General features: G+C 45.3%; 1 protein-coding gene across 1 annotated transcript in view; it reads right to left on the bottom strand.

Moving 5' to 3' along the window:
* Tcp11l2 (t-complex 11 like 2) overlaps nt 1-16,888 on the bottom strand; it is a 30,434-nt gene extending 13,546 nt beyond the window's left edge. Inside the window, exons 1-5 of the mRNA XM_051172899.1 lie at nt 16,699-16,888; nt 13,621-13,756; nt 11,124-11,244; nt 9,751-9,971; nt 6,294-6,430 (exon numbers count right to left, since the gene is read on the bottom strand). Coding sequence (XP_051028856.1) covers nt 6,294-6,430; nt 9,751-9,971; nt 11,124-11,244; nt 13,621-13,756; nt 16,699-16,855 — 772 coding nt within the window. The 5' untranslated portion in view covers nt 16,856-16,888. The remainder of the gene's footprint in view (nt 1-6,293; nt 6,431-9,750; nt 9,972-11,123; nt 11,245-13,620; nt 13,757-16,698) is intronic.
* Nucleotides 16,889-25,570: the final 8,682 nt, after the last annotated feature.

Consider the following 25,570-nt stretch of genomic DNA (forward strand, 5'->3'; position numbering starts at 1 on the left):
AAATGATGTTTCATAAGGGTTAGCAATTGTGCTGGTCACTCGTTCAGCTCCCCAGACACCTCAGGGAGGGGGGAAGACTGTCTCTACTTGAACTGGATTTGGTATCTGAAACACAGGCAATCTGAACAGGTTCTCTGTCACAAAACAGCTATGTGAGTCAGTGCAAAATTTACCTCAGACAGCATGATCTCAAAGGCATAAAGAATGTGAACTTGTTTTTAGTACCAATTAGGGCTTTTACTTCAACAAGTGTAATCTCAGCAGATCTCCTTAAAGAAAACTCAAATCTCCACAGGAATGCCATGTAAGAAATATGGCAAAACAGGAAGTTCAGTTGCTTAGTACAATTCTAACTGTCATGCAAGGACTCTTCCAGAAGGGAGGATGAGAGAAGTGGTAGGGTTGGAAGACTGTCACTGAGCCTACATCTCCACTGGTGCTTAACCCAACCATCCAAACTGCTTTAGCAAGCACCGCCTCTTCAATGGAGCTGCCTACTCCAGACAACAGATGGTGGGGGCAAGATGGAGGCATTTGCTAAGTGAAACGAGATGGCATCAGACAGGAAGCTATCCAAGGAGGCTCAACTGCCACTAGGTTTTCTTGTTTACTGAGGACAAAGAAATCTCTTTAGGTCATCATGAAATGCATTCATTTCAATTCTTGATTTAGCATAGGGTATCTCGGCAAACACTGGCATCTGAGGCTGGAGAACCCTTTGCTGTGGGGCACAGTCCTGACCACTCTGGGGTGTTTAGCAGCACTCCTGATCTCTGACCTCTATGCCTGCTAGATGCCAGTAGAATACCATGACCCTTCTTCCATCAGACTAGGACAGTCAAAAGTCCCTAGGCATGGTTCAGTTGAGGAGGGCACAGGCAAAGACTACCCCTGATGAAAACACTGATTTAGATACAATTAGTTTCCATTTACTTTTTGTTCACAGGAGTTTATACTAACTTTGAATTCCCTATCTCCTACATCATGAACCAAATGAAATCATACTGAAGACTATTCTAGAAGGCTTTAGGTTTAGAGGCATTTTTTCCCCTACTGGGCTGTGACAGCCTTAGGGCAAAATTCACTTTGTTTTACATTAGACCCAGTTCTAAGATTTCCCACAAGAAGCAAATTGTTTTTTGTATCATGGCTCTCATAAAAGCATCCATTTGATAGAGGTTATAAGGCAGCAACTGTCAAAAGGAACAGACTGAACACAGATGCAGATGTTTAAAAAAAAAAAAAAGCCAACAAGAGAAAAAATAAAGACCAGATTGCAATTCTTCCTTGGAGTGGGGTACTTCAACAGCGGTAATTTACAACTGGGGCTGTCTGCTACGCTGAAGCCACCTCACCCCAGAATCTCAGATCTGTTTCTTCTCAGTGACAAACACTTTTCCTGGTTTGCTAGCTCTGTTTATAAAGACAGAAAAGATCTCTTATTTAAAGGCTAGCCAACAGAGTGTCAAGGGGAAGCCCAGGGAGATACAGAGTGTGGCGGCTACTCAGCAGTTAGACTGTAAGTTTAATTATTCACAGTGGACAGAGTTAACGCCCAGTTAGTAATCTACAGCTAAAGCAGCAGTGCAGCTCGGCAGACGCCAATCCTGGCTGCCCTTAGAGTCACCCAGGGGGATGTAAAAAGACAAGCAACCACTCTGGTACAGCTCCCAGCTCCTGGAGTTTGTGACTTACTCTGTCCTAGGTAGGGCTTGGGCATGGGTGTTTACATGGCCAGGTCATGCTAGTGCATAGTCAGAATTGCACAGGGCCAGAAAAGCAGAAGGCATGGGTTTACAGTGAAAAGCCTGCACTTCTCTTAGCTCTGTGTTGAAAGACTGGTGCACTGACTGCTCCATGCGGCCCCTAGGTAAGGTATACAGGTGACGTATCTTGTAACCCCCTCAAGTCTTGGGGGGCCTAGTAAAGCTTCCCCATTTACTCATGTATTCTATGACAGCTACTGACAGCCTTTTATGTGATGGGTACTGTACCGAGTCCTGGGCATCCACAGGTGAGTAAACACTGCCAACGCTCTGGGGCATTTCCGGTGGAGCAGGAAGCAGAAAGGCAAGAAGATGCTGCGCCATGAAAGTGACATCTAGTTCTTTCTCCTGCCATGCTCCCCTTTTCATGTCTTCTTTTCAGGGTATCACTTAAGAGGGCCAGCCTCTCTAATGAAAGGCTGGTGTCGCTAAGTGTATGCCCATCGGACTCTGTCTGGGCACTCAAGGGACCAGAATGTTCAGGGATGGCCCTTGTCTGAAGCACACACTAGCCCGTCTGCTGACACAGCCTGGCTTTCCTTGATTTGTCCTGCTCTGGCTCAAGCACTTTAGCTGCGCTCTCTCTCTCTCTCTCTCTCTCTCTCTCTCTCTCTCTCTCTCTCTCTCTCTCTCTCTCTCTCTGTGTGTGTGTGTGTGTGTGTGTGTGTGTGTGTTCGCACATGTGCACTTTGTTAGCGATAGTTGGCTTCTGTAGCTTGTATCACAGTCCAGCTAATATAACATAAAAGGGGAAATCCAAAGAAAGAGATTAAAAATCACAGATTAGTTTGGACATGGATTTGGGGGACCCAGCTTCCACCAGCTCTGCTCCTAATTTGGGGTGCAATTCTTGAGGTAGCTGCCGAGCACCAGTGCATCCTCCTCCTTACGATTTGCTGTTTGTTGTTTTGGTTGTTGTCCTTTTGTTCTGAGACGGGGATCTTACTGTATAAGCCTAACTCTTTGATATTCAATATATAATCCAAATGGTCCTCAAACTCACAGCAATCCTCCTGCCTCAGTCTCCTGAATTCTGGAATTAGAGGCATGCCTGACAATATCTGTTTAGAGTTTATCTTAGTTAGGGTTTTATTGCTGTGAAGAGACACTATGACCACAGCAACTCTTATAATGGAAAACATTTATGGTTTCAGAGCCATGGCAGCACACAGGCAGACATGGTGCTGGAGAGGGAGCTGAGAGGTCTACATCCTGATCAGCAGGCAGCAGGAAGAGAGACTGACACTTGGCCTGGCTTGAGATTCTGAAAGCCCAAAGCCCACCCCCAGTGACACACCTCCTCCAACAAGGTTGCACTTCCCAGGAGTCATTTTCATTCAAACCACCCCTGAGTTCTCTTTAAAATATTCCTAAATTGCTTTATGTGCCAGGCCTAGATAATCACAATGGGACTTGATATATTTCATTGGCATTTAAAAAGAACAATGTGAAATGAGTTCATGAGAACATCTTATCAGACACACTATGTAAATAAGCAAGCGTTTTTCTTTTTGAAGAGAGTCCCATATTATTCCTAAGGGTAACTTAGCTGTTATGCCCAATATACCTTATTAATACTTTGCACATGAACCCAATCATTGCCTAAGTTTTTCTGAGTCTATTCCAAATAAGCAATTAGACAACAAAATATCCCATCAAAATGATATTTTATCCTGAATTCAGAAATTCAGACTCCTTTGTATTAATTTGCTTCTATAAAGTTATACGTATATAAAAATAGTTCCCGCCTTAGGCCAGGCAGATAGCTCAGCAGGGAAAGGCGATATCCATCACCAAGTCAGATGATTGGAGCCTCACCCCTGGATCCACATGATTGAAGGAGAGGACTGACTCCTACAGGTTGTCCTCCGATGTACACGCTATGGCATGTGCACATGCACACATACATACATGCATACATACATACACATATATGCCAAAAAAAAATCCAGAAAGACTTGTGTCCTTCTGTGCTAATACTTCATGTGAGACTCTTATTTTGATATTAGGGCAGGGACTAACTTTTGGCAGGGTGACTCAGGATATGATTAACAACTGACAGGTTCTCTGCTTCCTGCACTCTTGACTTCTCTAGCTAAGCAAAAACGAACTCTAAGCATAACTGGCTTTGCTGTGTTCTTACATCTGTGGGAAAAAGCCAAGTCAACATGAGAGATGCAAGATAAGGTCACCTAAGTTTTAAGGAGCAGCGAATAATTTGAGATAAACAAAGCTGGAGCCAACCCCGGATAAGGAGTTTCCCAAGATCCGCAGCTGTCTGGACTGGATGGAGGCAAGACTGCATTTGACCACACAGGCACACATGATCCCACCACCAAGTCTCAGGAAGTGGACGCAGAGAACAGAGTCAAGTTCAGGCTCTTTTTTTTTTTTAAATGCCAATCCCTTTCTCAATGGAGCTAAAATAGAGTCAGTCCTTGGAGTCACAGAACTTTTATCACTAAAGAATCTTCAGAGATTATCTAGGCCTGTCTGCTGGCTGATGCCATAGAACCCTCTGTAGTGTGCCCCACGGACACTCAGTGTCTTGTTCCAGAAGAGGCAGGGTTGCAATGTGTTAATGCACATGCCTCTAATCCCAGCACTCAGGAGGCAGATCTCTGAGATTGAGTTCAGCCTTGACTACAGAGCAAGTTACAGGACCCTATTTAGAAAACCCAAAAGGGAAAAAAAAAAAAAAAAAAATGGCCCATGCTCTAAGGCAAGGAAACATCTGGGTTATCCAGGCTCTACCACCCACTGACATCATCCATAACTTAACTCAGCTTCCTCCTATGTAAATAGAGGGTGATGGCAGTGCCAACCTCTCATAGACTTGAATGAACCAATTGATAAATAAGTTTGACAAAAAAAAAAAAAAAAAAAGGTCATAGCATTGCCACCAGCAATAGAGAGATGATTATCTCAAAAATCTAACAGCTTCAATTATTAGGAAAGTAAAATCAACAGTCTACCATTTCCTTGTGAAGATATTAATTTGCCTCTAAATTTCTATCACAGGGGAATGACACTGTTACCAAGCAGAACACACCTTATTTTATGACCATTCCTCATTCCGTGTGTTCCCCTGGGGGCGTTGAAGTTGTATGAGTCCATTTAAAAGCAGTGTCCACTGTGCCCTGTTTACATAGTGTTACTGTGTTATAGCTGTGATGGAAAAGCTCAGTCTGTTCAAGGAGGGCCAAGGGGAAGGTAGGCCACGCAACAGCCTTAGATCACAGCTAATAAAATCCCAATCAACACAGCTGCCTGCGAGCTGCCACGGCACCTCAAGCTCTTCACTGGAAAAAAGAAAGGGTAACAGGACCCACCTCACTGGGTACTTGATTGAAGAAGGTAGTATTTACTCCATCCCTTCCCTCCCTGCGTCCTCTCCAGTCATAAACCTACTGAGCCTGTTCCCATCAAAGTTATCAATAATCCTCAGGATCAAACCCAATGGTCAAGTCTTCATCACTCTTGGCTACTGAAAATGTCCTGTCATATCCACTCACAGTGCCCCTACTTGCCCTGTAGGATGCTACTCCTCTTGACTTTCCTGCTACTTCCCTGGCTACTCTCAGTCTCCATTGCTGATTCTCCTCCTTCTGTCACCTCTAGATGCTAATATGTCCCAGCCGGTCCCCTCAGCATCTGCACTCACTCCCTAAGGCCATCTTACCCCCCATTACGGGTGATTAAGTGCATGGACTTGTGAGTCTGCCTGGGTGAGTCTAGCTCCACACTTTATAAGCTGGGATATAGAAGCAAACCATTTACCCTCACTGCGCCTCCTACTCCCCAGTTATAAAGTAGGAGACAACAGCACGTACTTCCCTCTTTGCTCTCAAGAAATGTGCCTCATGCAGGAAACATGCTCTGAAAGTAAAAGTCACTGCCACTTTCCTGCTCAAGGCTCTCCACCGACTCCTCACTAAAATGGAATGTTCTAGATCTCATCATATTGTCTGCTTTTGCTTCCCTCTCAGCCCATAGCCAGCCCTCCTTCCCTTATCGATTTTCTTTTGGTAACATCTGCCTTGTACATGTCAAACTTCAAAAACAAGTCTCTGTTTCAGGGTCTCTGTTCTTGCAGCTCCCTAGAGCCAGAAAGTTCTTCTCCCTAGACCTTGCACAACCCTTCCAAGTTCTTAGCAAACTTTGCTCAAATGTTACTAAAGAAGCCTCCTACAAACACCTCTATCCTCACTCCTGTCTTGTTACTGTTTCTTCCAGAATAAGACACCTGACAATTTGTACTTGTTTGTCATGCCTTCCCAATAAGATACCTTAGATTCTCAATAAATATGCACAGAATAAGTAAATGGAAAAATAAGATGTGCTCAGCACATTTCCTGGGACAGAATAAACAACGAGAAATTGGTGTTGTCAGCTTTTAAAAGGCTTAAAACATGTTTGAATTATAGGAAAGCCAAAGCTCTTTAGTAACACTACATGAACAGGCAAAAGTTACAGGATGTTATTTTGAATGGATTTTTATATAAGTACATATCATATTATACATACCTGGAGTTTCTTCTAAAATCTCCTGGAATTTGTTTCTCTCATATTCCACCAAATGACGCTGAAGGTGCGGTCTAACATTCCTAATGACAAAATTCGTCATGTCCATCCTCATGAGGTCCAAGACACGGAAGATCTGTCTAAACATTTTAGAATTGAAACAAAGAAGTAGTTAGGAAGTTAATTGGAAACTGACGACTCCTACCTGTGTGTCACAGGCTGGATAAGATAAGCCTCTTGAGAACATCTGAGGTGTCAAAGACTATATACCAGGGTCATTCTTCAAGGAAGGTTATACATGTGTCTTCCAAATGTCTCCTCCAGACATTTGCAAGAGCATCTCCTGTGGAAAACATTTGTAACACTACCACTGAAAACCTGCTATGATTTAAGGAGCCTGAACACAGTGCATAGGATTCTACTACTAAGGAAAGAAGAAAGAACATCCATATAAAGGAAAAGACAGGGCAGTGAGCCATTGAGGGAAAGCTATGTTTTAGCTGAGCAGCCCTGTGTTCAAAGTCAGCTTTTCACCTGACCAGATTGACGGTCATGCACAATTCCCCAATCTCTGTGTGCCTTGTTTCTCTGAGGCCATTCCCTTAGAAAGGTGTTATGAACAGTAGCGAGATAGTGAAAATAGAAGTTTAGGAAGCATTTGTTTTTTTCACTTCTCTCTACGTAATAGCCAGGAAATGACACCAGCCTAAATATCTATCAACTGGTGCATGGATAATGAAAATGTAGTCCACTTATATCAGTGACTCTCAACCATCCTAATGCTGTGACCCTTTAATACAGTTCCTCATGTTGTGGCGACCACAACCACAAGATTATTTTTGTTGCTACTTCATAACTATAATTTTGCTTCTGTTATGAATCATAATGTAAGTATCTGTATTTTCCAATGATCTTAGGCGACCCTGTGAAAAGGTCACTTGAATCCTAAAGAGGTTGTGACCCACAGGTTGAGAACCACCGATTTCTACTATGAATTTTATTCAATTGCTAAAAAAATAGAATTATTAGCCAGGTATGGTGGCACACACCTGTAATCCAGCACTCAGGGAGGCAGAGGCAAGTGGATCTCTGTGAGTTCGAGGCCAGCCTGGTCTATAAAGCAAGGTTAGGCTAGCCAAGACTACACAAGAGGACAAAATACATAGGAGAACGCAGGGAACTGGAAAACATTCTCCTGAGTGAAGTGCCTCAGATCCACAAAGGCAATCTTCACGTCTTCCCTCATGTGAAGATTCTAGCTTAGGCTTCTGAGATTTATGTGTTGTGTGGTTGAAGTGCCCGCAAAGGGCAAGAACAAGAAAAAAATCCAGGAGGTTACAGAAGGCCTGAAGAGTTTAAGACAGTAAAACATACAGAATATAAAAGTTGAAGAGGGGAAGCTATGATGTGTGAAAAGGTTTAAACAGGGATGGGCCTGAGGGTGGTGTAACAAAAGATGTATTAAAATTCCATATAAAACTCACTGCTTTATAAGCTAACTAGAAATCCCCATTAAAAAAAAACAAAAACAAAAAAAACAGGTTTAGAATGAAGAAACCCTACATGAGCAGGTAACGCTGCTCCCAGAAGTCACGGGTCTTTGACCAGAAATTCCATTGTTAGGAAGGGGACATCACTCTCTGAGCTGTGACCCAGAGAGGTCCTCAAATATCCCCCCAAACAAAATAGTCTATTGCTATAGTTTATTGCTAACAAAACTGTTCTTGGTTGTCTACCACAATTAGATATAAGACCCCACTGCTAAAAATTCTATCCTCTTTGATCGTCAGACATGGAGAAATCAAGCTTGAACTAAGATGGCAGCTCCCCCTAGCTACTAGTGTACAGTGTATCTATCTGTGAACACTGTATGCTACAACAACAGACCTGCTGGGCAACAGTGGCATGACTGTTTATTGGGTAAATAACTACCTTCTGATTGGATTTAAGGCCTACTTCATAGGTAGAAATATATACCTGGTACTGTAAGCTGAAACAAAATCCTATGACTTGGAAGGTCATGGGCCATAAGGACACCTACTATTGTTGTTTGGCTAAATACACACATTGTCAAACTGCCTTCTAAATGTTTATGTTTATACTTATAGATTGGTGCTGTTCTTAATCTCAGACATAGTGGGTGAAGGGTACAACACTGGGTCCTTTCACCATTCCAAAACGAATAGAGGAGGCATCCATGAAGTCCCCACCTCTGCCTAGGAACTGTGAGCAGTTAATGGTTGCCAGGAGATGGGGGTTGGTATTTTCTTCAGTGATTGTAGCTGCTGGCTGAGTTATCCATACTCCTGCAAATAGCCTCCACCCATGCTTATGCAAGCAACTCGAAGCTCAGCAGATCAGAAACGTGGCACCCAGTAGATAATAATGACCAAGATAAACACTGGAGATTTGACATCATATGACAGCAATATTGGTAACTAGAGGCAGAGCTTCTATAATCTTCCAGACCTCAGCACAATTCTAAAGACATATAAAGCCCACTTTATAGATGGGTGATGTGTCACCTTGAGAAATTATCAACTTGCTACAGGCTACAAATGAAATTACATTCTACATACAGACTGGTTCCCATCGCCTTTGCTTTCTAAAACTATGACATAAAATTCAATCCTCAATATGACTCTGTGTTCATTTAAAAAAAAAAACAGTTCGTGCCAATAGCAATAGCAGCTCACAGCATCCTCTGGGATCACAGGGAAGCTGCAGTCTACAGACGTTAGTGTGAGCCTCACATCCTTGCAGAGCTGGATGCTGACGACCTATCCCTGGCAGACATAAGGCTACGGTGAGGCTCCAATCCATATGGCACTGTGTGGCTAGTCAAAGTCAAGGGTATAATGCTTCTTCAGGGTCCCACAGTCTCTTTCCACTTGTAGCTACATGGAGAAAAATGTCATATCTAGGTGAGGGGGCAGCCAAGGACAGAGGAGTTTTGGGGCCCCCCACAAGGCAAGTGGAGAGCTGCCTGACCAATAATCATAGAGTGAGACACCAGTACAACTTTGTATTGATGAAATCCCTGAGGATTCAGTAGCCACCAATGACTCCCACCAATGCAGATGGCTTCCTCTAACCCTGACTACATTAGGATATCCTGGCTGGAAGCGCTACCCTCTACAACTCCTCTGACAGCACCAGAAACAACTGTTTCATCACCAGTTCACTAATCAAGGGCTGTCTCTGCTTTTCACCCTAAACTCTTGGTGCCAGGAGCTCTGCTTTTATTACTGTAACCCCAGAGGCCTACTGAACGCAGACTAACAACCTTGCTAGAAAATTCTACATACTGTCAAGGACTGACTGGCTCCTGTTTCTGCTTTCCCCTGGGCATCACAAAACTTCTCTGGAAGGCCAGCTATCTATGCTTCCATTACTCCCAGGTCTCTATTGAAAGAATGCGAGGACACTGTAAGAAAACGCAGACAGGAAAAGGGCTAACCTCATCATCTCCACTATGTTGGTGGTAGCCTTCAGCTCTCTGATATCTTCATCTCTCACGGGAGCACATATCTTTCCCATCGTGTTGATGACGTAGTTGGCCAGACCCTGGATGTCCACAGCACTGTGCTCAGCCTGCTGTCTAATGAGGTCAATGTCCAAGACCTCACAGATCTGGTTGTGAAGCCTGTTTCCACCAGGAGTGAGGAAAGACAGAAGAATCTGCAGAGGCAAAGGGGAGGCAGCAGCCCTGTCACAGAGGAAGATGCTCCCGTGCACGCCGTAGCATCCAAAATGCTGCAAGCTGTGCCTCAGCCTGGAGGCACATCAGAGACAAGCAGGGTCTCAATCTTGACAAGAAAGCTCACCCAGCTGGACCAAAAGCCGCCACTGCCTGAAGGACTGACGTTTTAGAATGAAAGCAACTGGCAAGGAAGCAGAACCGTAACACAACCAAAAGCCTTCAGCAAGGGACGAAGGCTCCAAAAATACTCAAGAGTAGATTACGCCCATCCCCACCCCCGTAAGCCCACAAGACTACTTTGTGCACACATCCTGCGCAAGCCAACCGTTAGCTGAGTGGACTCTGAGCTTGCATACTCAGTTATGGCTGTGGAACAAAACAGCTCCAAGCCTGACAGTCTCCACTGAAACCCTTCTGCCCTCAGAGCTTGGTGCCCCTGGCTGAGTTAGAGAATCGTGTGCCTAAGAACAGTGCTGCACCTCGTGGAAAAGAGCAAGCACCTTGCAAATGTCACTGAAAAGGGCTGCCATGATCCACTTCAGTTTTTACAACTACCCTGTCAACACTCAAGAAACCGGCATTTTTACAGGGTGAGCCCATTATGAACCCAGATCTAACTCTAAGGTCTTATTTTGTGCTTAAAGCACTGCCCTGAGCTCGGTCTTCTGCTTTGTTTTCCTAGATTCTACCTAACTATAGAAAGTGCACCGAAGAATCTATGGATAACTGAGTGGACTCAGTCTTTTAAAATGAGTGATAATACGAAGATACCAACTAGTCTTTGGGAGAGGAAACCAACTGCTACAGTGTGTGTGTGTGTATGTGTGTGTGCGTGTGTGTATGCACACGCACACACACATACTCACATGTTTATGAATGGGATTAATACCTTTATGGGAGAGATACCCCCCCCCCACTGGCATGGCTCCTTTGCTTCCTTCTACTGTATAGTTTATAGCAGGAATGGCTCCCTGTGAAATGGGCCTTCGCCAGGCAGCAAATCTGCTGATGCCTTGGTCTCTGACTTCTCAGTCTCTAAGCTTGTGAGAGGTTTCTACTGCTGAGAAGCTATCCCACTACACTGGCCCCAGCAGCTTACAGCATTAATGGTATACACGTCGTCAACTTGCCTCTCTGATTTCTTCAAACAGTTTGATGGCATATTCATACTGGGGAGGCTCCGCAGTGAGATCTGCTTCCAGGACATCCCAGAAGGCCTGGTGAACAACACGCTTCACTTGACCAGCAAGGCTACAGCAATGAAACAGGCTATTTTAAAATCAGCATTAATAGACATAAGTTTACTATTGCTATCTTAAAAAACATTTTTAACAACCCAGAACACATAGCTTACACTTAAGCCCATCATTAATCTTTTAGTATATTTTCCTTGTTCAAAGCATGGACATTGTTTTCACACTGGTAAAGAATACTGGGCTGGAGGGATGGCTTAGTGCTTAAGAGCACTGTGCAACCGTGAGGTCCAGAAGTCAGATATCAGAGCCCTCTTAACAAGCCAGTGTCCCACAGACAAGTGTAACTCAGCTCCAAGGAGTCAGAGGCCATCTTGTGGCCTCCATGCACAGGCCATAACACACTCATAGCACACACACACACACACACACACACACAAAATACAAATATTAAAAAATATACAATATACACAATATAATACATTTTTTCATTTAGATATTCATGTTGTTCCCCCTAAACTCTAAAATGTTCCCTTAGCTTATCTTTTAATAACTTCACTATATCATGCGTTAGTGGACAGTCTTCTACACAGCTCTATATTTTAGGGATAAGGCACAGCACTGCTCTTTCTTCAACAGCTGAAGTTTTATGGCAAGGGACAGAACAGGCTGGTCCCAAGGAACCATTCCTATGAGTGGCTTCCATCTTTTTCTCAGATGAACCATTTAAAGTGAGTCAGGGGTGAACGGCTGAAAGGAAGAGCCCAGGAAGAGCTCACAAGAGAGCACCACCATGCTCGGTCTCTTAAGTCGATACATTCCCACAGAACTCTTAATAGTTTTGATTGTGAGCCTAGCCTTTAATGGCTGAGCGATCTCTCCAGCCCCTCACAGAACTCTTAACTACATTTAATCTCTCACACACACACACACACACACACACACACACACACACACACACACACACAGAGAGAGAGAGAGAGAGAGAGAGAGAGACAGACAGAGCAGAGGCAGACAGAGACAGACAGACAGACAGAGAGAGACAGAGAGAGACAGAGACATAGCATGCATGTGAAGTCAGACAACAACTCGCAGGCTCTCTCCTTCCTTCCGCCATGTGGCATCCTGAGACGCAAACGCAAGGTAACTCAGGCTGTCTGGCTTGGCAGCAGGAACCTGAGGCATCTCACTGGTCCCAGCAGAACTTACAACAGCTTTTAGAAAATCATGGATTTTTCCTGCACTCTACCTACCAAGGAGCCCCTTCCGCCTAGCAAGCAATCCACTTCCCAGGCATTTCTCACAACCCTTCCTGCCTGACAGTTAGTATGCAGCCAATGAAAGCCTGCTGAGTAAGCTAACAATTTGAAGGCCAAATCTGTCTCCTAATGTTCTCTTCGTACAAACAGCTAAGTACATAGCAGCCCCATGAGAGACGAAAATTACTAGTCTGAGGAGTGGGAGTTCATGCATCCCTGTAACTGCACACCCAATCCAACTGAGCCACTCTAAATATCCACACCGATGCTAGTGCCTGAGGAGGGGAGATTTCTGTCAAGGAATCTGTCAATCCAGTGCCTAAGATTCTTTCACACAGCTTTACAACAATGACAGAGGCGGCAGGACCTCTGAGCCTCTGACCTTACAGGCCACACTTACCTGACTGGAGTGGGCCAATCTCTGTTGAGTGAGTATTGGCACTTGCATTTATGTTTGCAAATCAGCTGCAATGCATGTCTTACCTTTGTAATTCTCCGGGGAAGCATGCCAGAAGGGCGGCAAGGCAGTGCAACCAATCGAATCATTTATTTGCACTCCCGCTTTATGGCCGAAACCTAACTTCACCAGGTGTCCCTAAAGACATTGTCTAACAAATTGGGTCGACTGTACTTTCAAAAGTATACATTCTAAGGTTGGAGCGACGGCTCCATGGTTAAGAACACTGGTTGCTCTTCCAGAGGACCCAGGTTTGATTCCCAGCACCCACATGAAGGCTCTCAACTGTCTAAAGCTCCAGTTCCAGAGCAGCCTACATAAACTTCCTCTTTGAGCATCAGGAATGTATGTACTACACAGACATAACACACAGGCAAAATGCCCTCATGTATAAAACCATAAAAATACATGACATTTTAAACAAAAAGGGGTTGGTACACATTACAGTAAGGAGGTAACTGTAGTCTAGGAAATTCAGGGATATCAGGAGATGTTTTCCTTTTTTCTCATGAAATGATGTACTGAGTTCTAAAGACTCTGGGAAAATGTGCCGAGAGGAACTTTGTTTAGTCTGCAAGCAGAAGGCCTTGTAAGAGAGCTGAACAGCATTTATCTGCTGTGGACACTGTACAGGAACTTCCGGGAACCAACGATGTGTGCGCGTGCGCACAGAGAGAACGGACAGCAGCGTTCACGCAGCCCACAGGCTTCCGGTTACCTGTTCTCTGGGAGGGCATTTTTCTCCAACTGGAAGTTCTCATTCACAGCTATTTCATGAGCAAGAGTCATGTCGGACAAGTTCTTTGCTGCAGCCATCACGTCATCAAACATTACGCCCCTAGGAGGGCTTGTTGCTGAAAGAAGGAAAAAAAAAATGCAGTCAGCTAATTCAGTAAACAAGGAGCTGTCATCAGAGTCTCCCAGTGTCAAGTCAGGCTCATTCTCAGGAAAAATCTCAGGGTTTTACAAGTTAGAGGATATACACTAAAAAAAAGGAGTGGGCTTGGTAAAGATTTTTTTTAATTGATTTTTAAATTTATAATAATTTATTCACAGTACATCCTGTTTATTATCCCCTTGCTCTTATTTTCCCTTTTCCATCCCCCCTCTCTCTTCTGCCCATTCTCCTTCCTCAGGTCTCCAACGGGGGGGGGGGGGCCTCTTCCACCCCCATCTGGCCTCAGTCTGTTAGGTCTCATTAGGATAGCCTGCATCTCCCTCTTCTGTGTGCCCACAAGGCCGCACTGCCAAGGGGCAGTGATCCAAACATGGGCACCAGAGTGCATGCCAGAGGTTCAACGGCAGCTTAACCCCCCTCCCCAAAATGGCTTGCCTGTAATCCCAGCACTTGGAAGGCAGAGGCAGGCAGATCTCTGAGTTCGAGGCCAGCCTGGTCTAAAAAGTGAGTTCCAGGACAGTCAGGGCTACAGAGAGAAACCTTGTCACCAGAAACAAAAAACAAACAAACAAACAAAAAAAAGAGGCAATAATTTCATATGTGAAAGCACTACTTCTGTAACTTCAGTTACCATACTTGATAATGAATTTTCAAATGCTCCTATGACAAACTCCTAAAGACATGCCTGCTCTAACGTCCTTTCAGTGCTTATTGCTATGTGTTTATCTACATTAAACAGTAGACTGGTAGATAAGGTTGCATACTTCCTAACTGTACAGGCAGTTTAGTATAAGGCTGAAGTTCCATTCCAATTTCTGCTATTTGTTAGTTCATTTGACTCCACTGATACATACACTGGCTCCTTAACAGGCTGATGATGATGAGATGAAGGTGATGATGATGATTAAATTTTTTCCAAGACATGGTTTCTGTATGTAGCCCTGGCTATCCTGGAGCTCACTGGCCTTGAACTCAGAGATCCACCTGCCTCTGCCTCCCAAGCGCTGGAATTAAAGGTGTGCAGCACCAACACTGGGCAGTTTAAGTCAAGAACATAGGAAGAACTCAATACATAATTAAAACATAACAATATATTTGAGAGGCTGGATTATCAACTTGGTAGAAAAACAGTAAAGAATTTGAGTTATATCTATATATACTAAGAAATTTTTCTGATTAATCAAGTTTACAAAATCATGGTTGAAAAAAAAAATCTCATCTTCAGTTAATTAAAAACCATGACCTCAAATAAAGGTGCAGCCAGGTACTACTTTCCAGTTTGTTGCTTGTTTGGTTTAGAGGAGGCAGGGGAGAGGAAAGTGCTAAGGGGGCAGATGAGAGAGGGATGATACTGGGAATTGGCAAAATCCTTCTTCAAGACGCCTAGTGGCATGATATCAGAAGTGGAGACTCTGAACACGGAGTCAAGAATGAAAAAATGCAGAAGTGCATTGCTGCTGTTGAGTTTCCACCTTACGGTTCTCCTAGTCTGTGTAGTCTGTGGTCCAATCATCCAGTGATAACCAGCAACCCTCAAAGCACCAGGATGCCCATAAAACCTCACTTAGAAAAGAGCAAAGCACGATGGGAGCTGGCTGTTCAGTGACCAGTCAGTAAATAAAGGTACAGTCTATTTACTTCACGGCGTAGTGGGTGGTCCTGAGGACAGTGCTCAGGAAACAGTTCAGCATGAGTAAGTGTTTGGGTTACAGTGCTAAGGACAAGAGTCCAGTGGGAAAGGGTGACACCTGTCATGTCTGGGTGAGACTGCAGGTCATCCCTTCTTTTCTCTATACTATAGATTTCCCAAGTTTTAACAATGAAAACAAGCGGGGTGGTGGTGGAGCACGCCTTTAATCCCAGCACTCGGGAGGCAGAGGTTGGTGGATCCCTGTGAGTTCGAGAACAGCCTGAGTCTACAAAGCGAGTCCAGGACAGCCAAGGCTACACAGAGAAATCCTTTCTCGAAAAAAAACAAAAACAAAACAAGACAAAACAAAACAAGCAAAAAACTGAAATAAACAAAGCTGTTTAAGTGGACATCAGATCTTATGAACATCCATTGCTTTTTCCTACCTTAGAATGCTAATTTAAGATGTCATGTGCTTTCTAGACAAAAAGCGAATTCAAAACATTTTTTTTTTTTAAAGGCTCAGTCAGGTATAGTGGTTCATACCTACAAGTGCAGCCCTCATGGGGCTGAGGAGGAAACTGCCATGGGCTACAGAGTGAAATCTTGTGTAGGGAAAGAAAAAAACAAAAAAACAAAAAAAAACAAAACCCCAACAAAGCAAAACAAAACCACCTGCTTGGCACATCTCCTGTGTCTACAGACCAGGGGAGGGAGAGCTGGTGGGGGGGGGGTGAGAGAGGGAGAAAACGCTGTCACTCGTAGTGATGGCCACTTCTCTAGCTCTGTCACAACCCACAGTGGAGCAATTCTCCTGTGGGTTCACCTGAGGAGATGTGCCCAACACTATTTGAAATCAGCAGAGAAGCCCTCTTCAGATTATTTCACTTCCTGTCCGCCCTTCCGGAAAGGCAGCTTTCCTTCAGTGTGAAACAGGAAAGACTAATTTGCCTCCGCCCTAAGCTGCACAAGTTCATCTCAAGAAGGGGGTCTCCACCATTTAGGAGACAAGACAGACAGGGTTAGGCGTGGGAGGTTTTAGATTGCTGCTCAGACCAAAGAGGTGAGAGACAAGGCTCAAAATAAAACAAACAGGTTACAAAGGTAACACACAGAGACTTCCACAGTGCCTCTGACAAACTCTCCTGGTGCATCTAGGCAGGAAGTGGAACTGTGCGATTTGCTCACTGCACCCCTGAGTTTTCAGAGCTATAGTACACAGGGCCAGCACCCCCCCCCCCCCCCCCGCCTTGCTTCCCGTTGCTCACAGGCAGGAGAGCTGGCTTTGCTGGAGGACTCGCTGGTGAAGCTCTGCCTGGAACACTCATAGTCACTGAGTGAAGCCATGCTCTCGGAGAACCGAGAAGACTCCGAGTCGCTCTGCTGGTCCTCGCTCACATACTGCTTTTCACCGTTGAAGGGCATCTTGTATCACCTTGGGTATGGAGAGAGAGAGAGCGAGAAAGACGAGGAGAGAGGAGAGGAGAGGAGAAGAGATCAGAAGAGAAGAGAGGAGAGAAGAGAGGAGACACCTGCACAGACAAAGAGACTGTGATTAACATTCTGGGGGTACTTCTTGCGGCTTCCAACATGCTTTTTCATCATGGGTAATAATATCCACAGGTGTGACACTATAGTCAGAAAAAAATGTCCCGGTCACATGACCTCACCCTTCCCCCAGAGCCCTGGGCTGTTGTAAAAATCACCCAGACTCCCTTGAACAAAAGGGGCTTTGAGGCCATAACCAGAGCAAATGCGGAGTGGCTCCAAGTGCTGAGAGACTCTCCTGAGGTGCGCACGGGAGCACAGACATCCTCTCCTGGGTTGGTATGGTTAGGCTCTAGGGCACTCCTTAGTTTCCTTATTCTAATCTGGGAAAACCACTTAACCACTGACTCCATGGGGGCGGGATGGCGGGGCGGGGTGGGGGGGGGTCACTGGGCTCAAAGACTGAACTTCCACAAGACTGGAGAGAATTCATCCCATCGCCGCGTGGCCCTCGAGTGTAGCTACTGTTCTTACTGCTTTCTTTTAGATAGATCGAGGTTAGCTGGTGACATGGCCCACTGGGTAAGGGCACCTGCAGCCAACCCAGTGACCTGAACTCAGTCCCTGGAACACACATGGCAGAAGGAGAGAACCGATTTCCACAAACTGACCTCTGATCTCCACAAGTGCTGCTGGCATGAACATACCTCGACACATCCACAGGATAAATACAAAGAACGAGACCGTTTTAGACAATTCAGGCTGTTCAGACTCAGCCTCTTGGTGCGTCTGGGAGCCTCTCGGGGGAAGCGAAGGCTGATGAGACATTCTCTGAGCTTTCATAGCATGAAGACCGAGGCCTGTGCTTGGTGTGTACTTTCACAAGAGTACCTAGCACAACTCTGTGAGTACCTAGGAACGCAGGGTTCTGACGCACACTCAGAGGCACAAGGAGACTCGTACCTCTCCCCCATGGAACCAGTCTCTGGCCTCTCAGGTCAAGGGCTTTCTCTGGGACATTATATAGCATTCCAGGGAAGGAGTCAGGCCCAGCACAGTCTAGAAAGATCATGGCACATGAGTGTCAGGCTCTGGGCCAAAGGGTACCAGCCAAGGCTGGGAAGAAACTGGCCTTGATCTGAACACAGTTACCAGCTGACACCAGAAGGCAAGTTTTGTCAGGGAGGAAGGCACCTCCAAGCCTGGATGGAGAATGAGGAGAGAGAGAGAGAGAGAGAGAGAGAGAGAGAGAGAGAGAGAGAGAGAGCGCGAGCTCACTGCAGTGAGGGACAGGTACCTTCACAAATGCCAGAAGAGAAGAGAAGCCATTACCAGAGCACAGTTTGACTGGGAACGCCCCCACAGTTTCTTTTAACGAATCTGTCAGTATTTACCGAGCACCTACTGTGCACCAGGCACTGGAAAAGGTAACTGAACAAAATAGACAGGGCCCTATTCTCCAGGCTGATACTTAGAAACTGAGTGTGTCAGATGCTAGAAGATGAAGAAGTAGAAATGGGGTGTTGGTGACAAGCACAAGGGGAAAGGGGGGTCAGAACTAAGGGGTACCCAGAGGGGAGATGCAGACGTCATTGGGAGATATACACAACAAGTTTTATCTCTTGGGTGCTAATGGGAACAAAGATAAACCTGGGGGCGGGGTGGAGGGTGGAGTGGGGGGGGGGCATGATGGCTCAAGGGCATTTCCACCTGTTCTCAACCAAAGCCTGCTTGAGTCCTGACATTCACAGAGATGCACCTTTGCCCAGTCCAAGGCCTGAGCAAGCAGAGAAGCTTTAGCTACTTCTGCAGCTAGATGGAATAAGGGGAACAGGCCCTACTCCCCCGGATCGTAGACTCGCAAAGCCACTGCCTATTGACACAGGCTATACACCGTCCTGAGCTCACTTCCCATGGCTGGCGTTGCTTGAAAATGCTCCATTCCCCAGGAAGCCTCCCTCAGCCTCCCTTCACAGCCCTGGCATCCCTCTCAGTGCGTCTGCAGCACATCTCTCCCATCTCCACTTTCACCAGACTAAGGAGATGGCTCAGCGAGGACAAACATTTGCTGTACCAACCATGAGGACCTGAATCCCACATAAAAAACCTGGACACAGTTCCGTGCATCTGTAATCCCACGATGCTGGGGAGGGACAGAAGGATTTTGGGGGCTTGCTGGCCCCCAGCCTAGCTCCAGGTACAGTGGAAGAGACCTCAAGGAACTATAGAGAGAGGTGATAAAGCAGTCCCTCAACATGGACATGTCTGCTCACACCCACAGGAAAGCATCTGCAGCTTTTTTATTCCGGTGACTATTTCTGAATTTTCCTGACTAAGGCAGAGACACTGGCTCTTCTAGCACCAGTACCAAGTTCACTATGAGTACTCAGGGTCAGCTGAAAATAGTCACTGAATCCTATTTGGTACAGCTTCAACTAGAACATTCGTAAACTGACAGCCTTACACACGTACACCCTGCCACTGCCAAGTGCAAGCCCTAGAGCAGAGGCACCACTGTCTATGCCTACCTTATTTAAACTTGTCACCCCTGAGCTGTTTCCTGCTTTCTCCACTGCAGCGACCTCCCAGCAACAGGCATTTTCCAAGGAAAAGTGAATAAAGGCCTTTGTCTATGGGAATGTATGAACAAGGCTAAAAGCTACAATTATTCATTTAATTTTATATTCCAGCCGGACAGCACATTTGGTAAGGTTTTTAATCACACTGAAAGGACGCCAAGTGCAGAGACAAGAAAATAAGAAGCACTAGGTTAAGAGCTAGAGCCCAGGCTGTCACCAGCTTCCTGTGTGACTTCATGCACAGCTGCTTTGTGTGTATAGGGGGTGGCAGGGAGGTGAGTGAATTACACGGATTCTTTCCGTCAGAGATTGCTAAATGCTCCACCAAGCCGGACAGTGTTACATGAGACGTCACGAGATGTTCTGAGAAAGCAAACGTACAGCAAGCATGTCTAACTCTGTGCAACTAAGTTTTGTGTCAACATGTCACTGGAGGTAGAATCAGAGGCTGTAACAGAAACCTGGAAAGTGTCTCAATGTTTAGAAGCTCTTTAGTTGGCAAAATCATCCATGTTACACAATTGGGACTTCCTGCATCCAAGGAGAAGCTTGTCTTTGAAGCAAGGTGCTCATTACTTTGTTAAGAAACTGTTTGTTTCTCACATGGGTATACCCAAAACGCCCAAGCTGTAGAGCTGGAGCAAGATTTCACTTAGTAACTAAGAAAAGGCTCGCTTGGGACAGTGTCTGACACAGAGACAGCAGGACAGGACATAGGCCATTATGGGTTTTTTTTTTTTTTTAATTGTCAAATCACCTTGGGCATTGAAGCAGGAAAAATTATCTCAGGAGAACAAAATCATGTTTCCCTACAGAAAAACAAGGCTGGCAGTGACTCGAGGGCAGAATTAATGCACTTGTCTGAAACATAAACCCAAGTCAAACGGTCTGTCCCGGGGTGAACGGTCTGTCTCGGGTTGAACGGTCTGTCCTGGGGTGAACGGTCTTCTGCAGGCGCCCTCACGCCAACTCTTAGGTTCCTCAGCCTTGAGTTTCCACATGAGTCGTCTAGGGACAAATCAGCTTGAATTGACAGGCATTGAGGGTAACTAGACTGCTCCAACTATTTCAGCTTCTCTGAGCCTGCTGATAATGATGCTGTTTTAAAGCAGCACCTGGCTGGTCCCCAAAGCAACTCCTAGGTAAACCAAGTGATCCTACAGGAACACCACATCTCATCCAACCCGAGGACTCACTGGCCGAAGGTGAAGATATTAGATTCCTCCAAGCAAAGCTTCCAACACTATTACAATGGGTCATTACTGAAGGAAATGGAATTCTTTTTATGGATCACTCCATTCCTTCGTAGCATACAGTGTTATGCCACTCCTTCTCAGGGCAATGGCTGGACTTCAGTAGGTGAAGATTAATTATTGAATAAATGCATGGCTGAATAACAGACGTTTACTGCTAACATTTTAGAGCCAAGGGAATCTAAAGGAGGCAGTCATGCGCCCCACCACAGAGGGCATGGCACGGAGACCAGTTTCTGATTTGCTTGTGATCCTTCAGTTTATATTTGATTTTACAACCTTATTTCCTTTCTACGGAAAACTCTTTCTTTCTTCTATAAACGACCCTGTACTGGTCCAGGGCTATAAAGATACCCCACCACTGACATACATGCCACTGCTCGCCAAGCAGACCAAGTTCTTGATCCTAACCCCTGATACCTGAAGACTGGAGACAGGTGAACATAACCTGAGGAGTCTAAGTCTAATGTTTAAGTGTTATTAAGAATTACAGCATTAGCTGGGCATGGTGGCGCACGCCTTTAATCCCAGCACTTGGGAGGTAGAGGCAGGTGGATCGCTGTGAGTTCGAGGCCAACCTGGTCTACAAAATGAGTCTAGGACAGCCAAGGCTACACAGAGAAACCCTGCCTCAAAAAACCAAAAAAGAAAATTTATAGCATTAAAATCATATATGATACTGAAAAAATGTACATGTCATGAAAACCAGAGGCTGAGGATAAAATCCGTGATAAATGGGTGATTTGATGGTGTTTTCCACAAAGCAACATATTGAGAAGAGGGGGCCTAACAGGAGGTGTTATGTCATAAAGGCTCCAGACTCAAGCATGGACTAACATTGATCTTCAAAGGCCATAAGGCTGGAAGTATGAACTCTGTATTCCCTTGCCCATAGGACGCCTTCCATCATAGAGCGGAGCAGAAGGACCCCCACATACTCTGGTTCCTAGGACATAGACTTCCCAGGCTCCAAAACACCTGAGCCAAGTGTATTATTCATTATAAATTAGTCTGTGGTATGGTCCCATAGAAACATGCAGAACATGGAATGGGCTGACAGAAGGCTGAAACTGGCAGGATGGTCGTACCAAGTACCTGAAAATGTAGAGGGAGCTTTGGAATTGGGCAATGAGATGGAATTGGAAGAATTGGAAGGAACAGACTAGAAAATATCTAGGCTGCTATGAATGGAGCATGAAGATCAACTGGGGCGGGGGGAGCTCAGAAGATGATGAAGAGCCTCAGGGGAAGCCTGTCTTCTAAGCATTACTTCCTTTATTACAAAACAGAATGTCAGAAATGGGGACAGTAAAGGCAACTCCGATGTCTCAACAGGAAACATAGGGTAGTATTAGAAACAGGAGCAAATGAGAGTCTGTCACACAGTGGCAAGAATTTGGCCTATTTCGCCCATGTCCAAGGGCTTGATGGAAGCTGTATACAGGAGCTATGCACTGGGGTATTTAAGGGAAGATGTGTCTAAGCAAACTACTGGTAGATGGGCATGGATACTTTTAACCACATACAAGATGTGAGAGAAGAGAAAGAAAAGTAATTTGCAAATTCATGGCCCGGGCACATGAAGCGTGAAAAGACATCTCTCGGAAAACGAACCAAAGTGGCCAAGGGAATTCTGCTAAAGAGATTATTACTATGGGCAGAAAGGTGTCAGATGATCTTCATCAGAACACTGGGAGAAAGTCCCTGAAGGCCTTTCGGAGGTCTTCCAGGCTGCTCTTCCCACCACATCCCATCAGAGGGCAGGAGATGAGAAGAGGGTTTCTAGACGCAGAGGCCATCAAAATCTACTGCCCACTGCTACCTTAGGAATCTACTTGAACTCTTGATTCAGAAATCCTTTCTGACTCACACAGATAACAGACCTATGAAAATCACTGGTTCTCAACTACCCATTTTGGGGGATGGCAACAACCCTTTCACAGGAGCCACATACCCGATATATTGCATACCAGATATATACATTCCAATTCATAACAGTAGGAAAATTGCGTTAGGAAGCAGCAACCAAAATAATTGGATAGTTGGGGGTCACCACACTACGAGGAATCGTATTAAAGTGTAGCAGCATTAGGAAGGCTGAGAACCACTGTATAAGATGGTGTGTAGCAGGTTCCACCCAGATTGAAACATTCCATCCTGCTGGGAAGCTCCTTAAGAAAGAAGGGAAAGACTGGGTGCGGTGGCGCATGCCTGTAATCCCAGCACTTGGAAGGCAAAGGCAGGCGGATCGCTGTGAGTTCGAGGCCAGCGTGGTCTACAAAGCGAGTCCAGAACTGCCAAGGCTACACATAAAGACCCTCTCTTGAAAAAACAAAAAAAAAAAAAACAACAACAACAACAAAAAAAAAAAAAAAAAAAAAAGAAAAGAAAAGAAAAGGAGGAGGAGGAGGAGGAGGAGGAGGAGGAGAAGAAGAAGAAGGGAAACAACACAAAGTAGTTTCAGGAAGTCCCTAAAACTGACCACATTCACTAGGTCCTTCCTTCCTGCTAAACAAACCAAGGGGCAAAGACTGTGAGACCAAACCAGCAGCCTGGAAGAAGGAGAAACCAGCCAAGCTGTCTAGAAAAGGTTTAGACCACAAAGTTTTTTGGAAAGGACACAACACTCTTCAACCTGCTGAGGTGCCTACAGGAGCTGAGCCCTGTTCCAGGTCCCCAGCTTTGTGCGCCATCACCCATGCTGGGGTGGGCTTTGGTGATGCAGCTGTCTTTTTGAGTCATCTCTGCTCCTCTAAGTAACACCATATTCATATAAATAACATCAATAAAACTCAAGAGTCACCAAGTCGGACTTTGAAGGTGCCCATACTTTGGTCTGTTGAGGGCTCCCTATTCTGGGGTGTTTTGTCTTGTCACACGACAGATACAAACTGTAACTGTTGGCTGTGTCCAGGCGATGTTAATTCTGCAGCCACACAGAACGCAAGAGCTGTTTAAGCCCACAGTGACCTTCACTGTCTTGACTTCAAAGAATGTACTGAGGAGACCCGGGGATGCAGACAGAGTTGTAGAAGGCATAGAGCTACTGTGAAGAGCCAAAGCTTAGTGGAACTATGGAGTTAAGGATTAGAGCCACTGGATGACATGCCTCCAAAGGGGGTTATCAGTGTAAGCATCCAATCTGTGAAAGTGTTAGCTGGGTGACAGGGGGGAGCTTCACACAGAGACCTAAGAGGCTTAATTCCTACCCTAGATATTAATGTTCATCAATTAGGAACACTTGCTGCTCTTGTAGGGGACCCAGGCCCTTCACCCCTACTTTGACAGTATTGGAAAATGAGACTCAAGGAAAGAACTCAAGAACCAATCAGTGACAATTATGGAGGAGTGGGATTTCATTTTCTGCTCTTATCCTCACTGACATCCTTCAGGCTCTATGCACAGCAGACTTTGGCGGGATTGGCAGCCATGCCAGAGCCATCTCACCTTGTCATTTACAGTTGGAATTTAATGTCACAATCTCAAGATACTCTTGCCTGAGGCCCCACCTGCCTGATGTAAATTAGTCATCCAGAGTTGAGACCACCGTCCAGGATAGACAGAACAAATTTGGCCCCATGTTTACTTACAAAGCAACTAGAGTTTCCAATCTGTCCTGCCTGGGTCACATTGCTCATTAAGCAGTCACCCCACAAAGTAGTTTAATTGTGCCTCTGCTTTCCCAGTAACTCTTAAAAACAGCTGGGTGTGGTGGCACACGCCTTTAATCCCAGCACTCAGGAGACAGAGGCAGGCTGATTGCTGTGAGTTCGAGGACAGCCTGGTCTACAAAGCAAGTCCAGGACAGCCAAGGCTACACAGAGAGACCCTGTCTCGGAAGGAAAAAAAAAATGCATGCAGTAAGGAAGTCTTCCCTTCTCCAGTGCCTGTCTCAACACAATCCCAAGGCTAGCAAAGCCTCAAGGCCTAGGAGCTTAAAGAACACTGTCCATTGTACCACTGAGCGCTTCTGACAACTCACTGATACAAAAAAGTAACAAACAGAAGAACTAACAGTTACGGAGAGTTTATCATGATCTCAGTAATACAATATGTATGTGTCAATTTAAGATAATTTATTTCCTCAAATAAATGTGAATGTTATTCTTGCTTAAAGTAAGAACCTGTGGCTGGGACAGACAGCGTTTACAGGTTTACAGCTGTACAGAGGTGGCAGGCTGGAGCTCTGAAGCCCCTGCATTCTACAGCCCCAGGAAAGCAGGGGGAAATCAGTGTGTGCTCACTCTTTGCAGTCCCTCCCTGCCAGATTGATCTATCATCACATGGATGCTTGACCATGTGGAAGCACGATGACCTTACCCTGGCACAGCTGTTCAAGCACTATACCATGAAGGGCATCCCTGAAAGAGATCACTCAACAAAATAACATTCAACCACCCCGCGATAGTGACGAAAGGCCTCGATCAGAGCACCAGTCCTTGTGCACTGCAAAATCCCTCACTAAAATCCCAGGTATTATCCAAAGGGCTAAACTGCTTACAGGTAGCAAGTCAAAAAACAAACAAATAAACAAACATTTCCAAGTATATTGTTCAGGTTATCCAACAGGGCCCTGAGGAATGCAACTGATCCAGTTAAGACTAGGTTGTGGGGGAAAAAAGAGAGATGTCAAGAGAGAGATGTTAGTGGGTACCCTCCTTTAAGACTGTACCAAAGTCAAGCACATGGCACCCATAGGATAGGAGTGTCAAAGGCAAGACTGAACTCTGATGGGGAAAAAAAATTGCAGATGCTAGAAAAATTTCCATCTTCTACCAAATGCTGTTTTAGCACCAGCCTGGAGCAAAGCAAACCCCACA

Source organism: Acomys russatus, chromosome 31 (assembly GCF_903995435.1).
Source record: "Acomys russatus chromosome 31, mAcoRus1.1, whole genome shotgun sequence".
NCBI classification, from domain to species: Eukaryota; Metazoa; Chordata; class Mammalia; order Rodentia; family Muridae; genus Acomys; species Acomys russatus.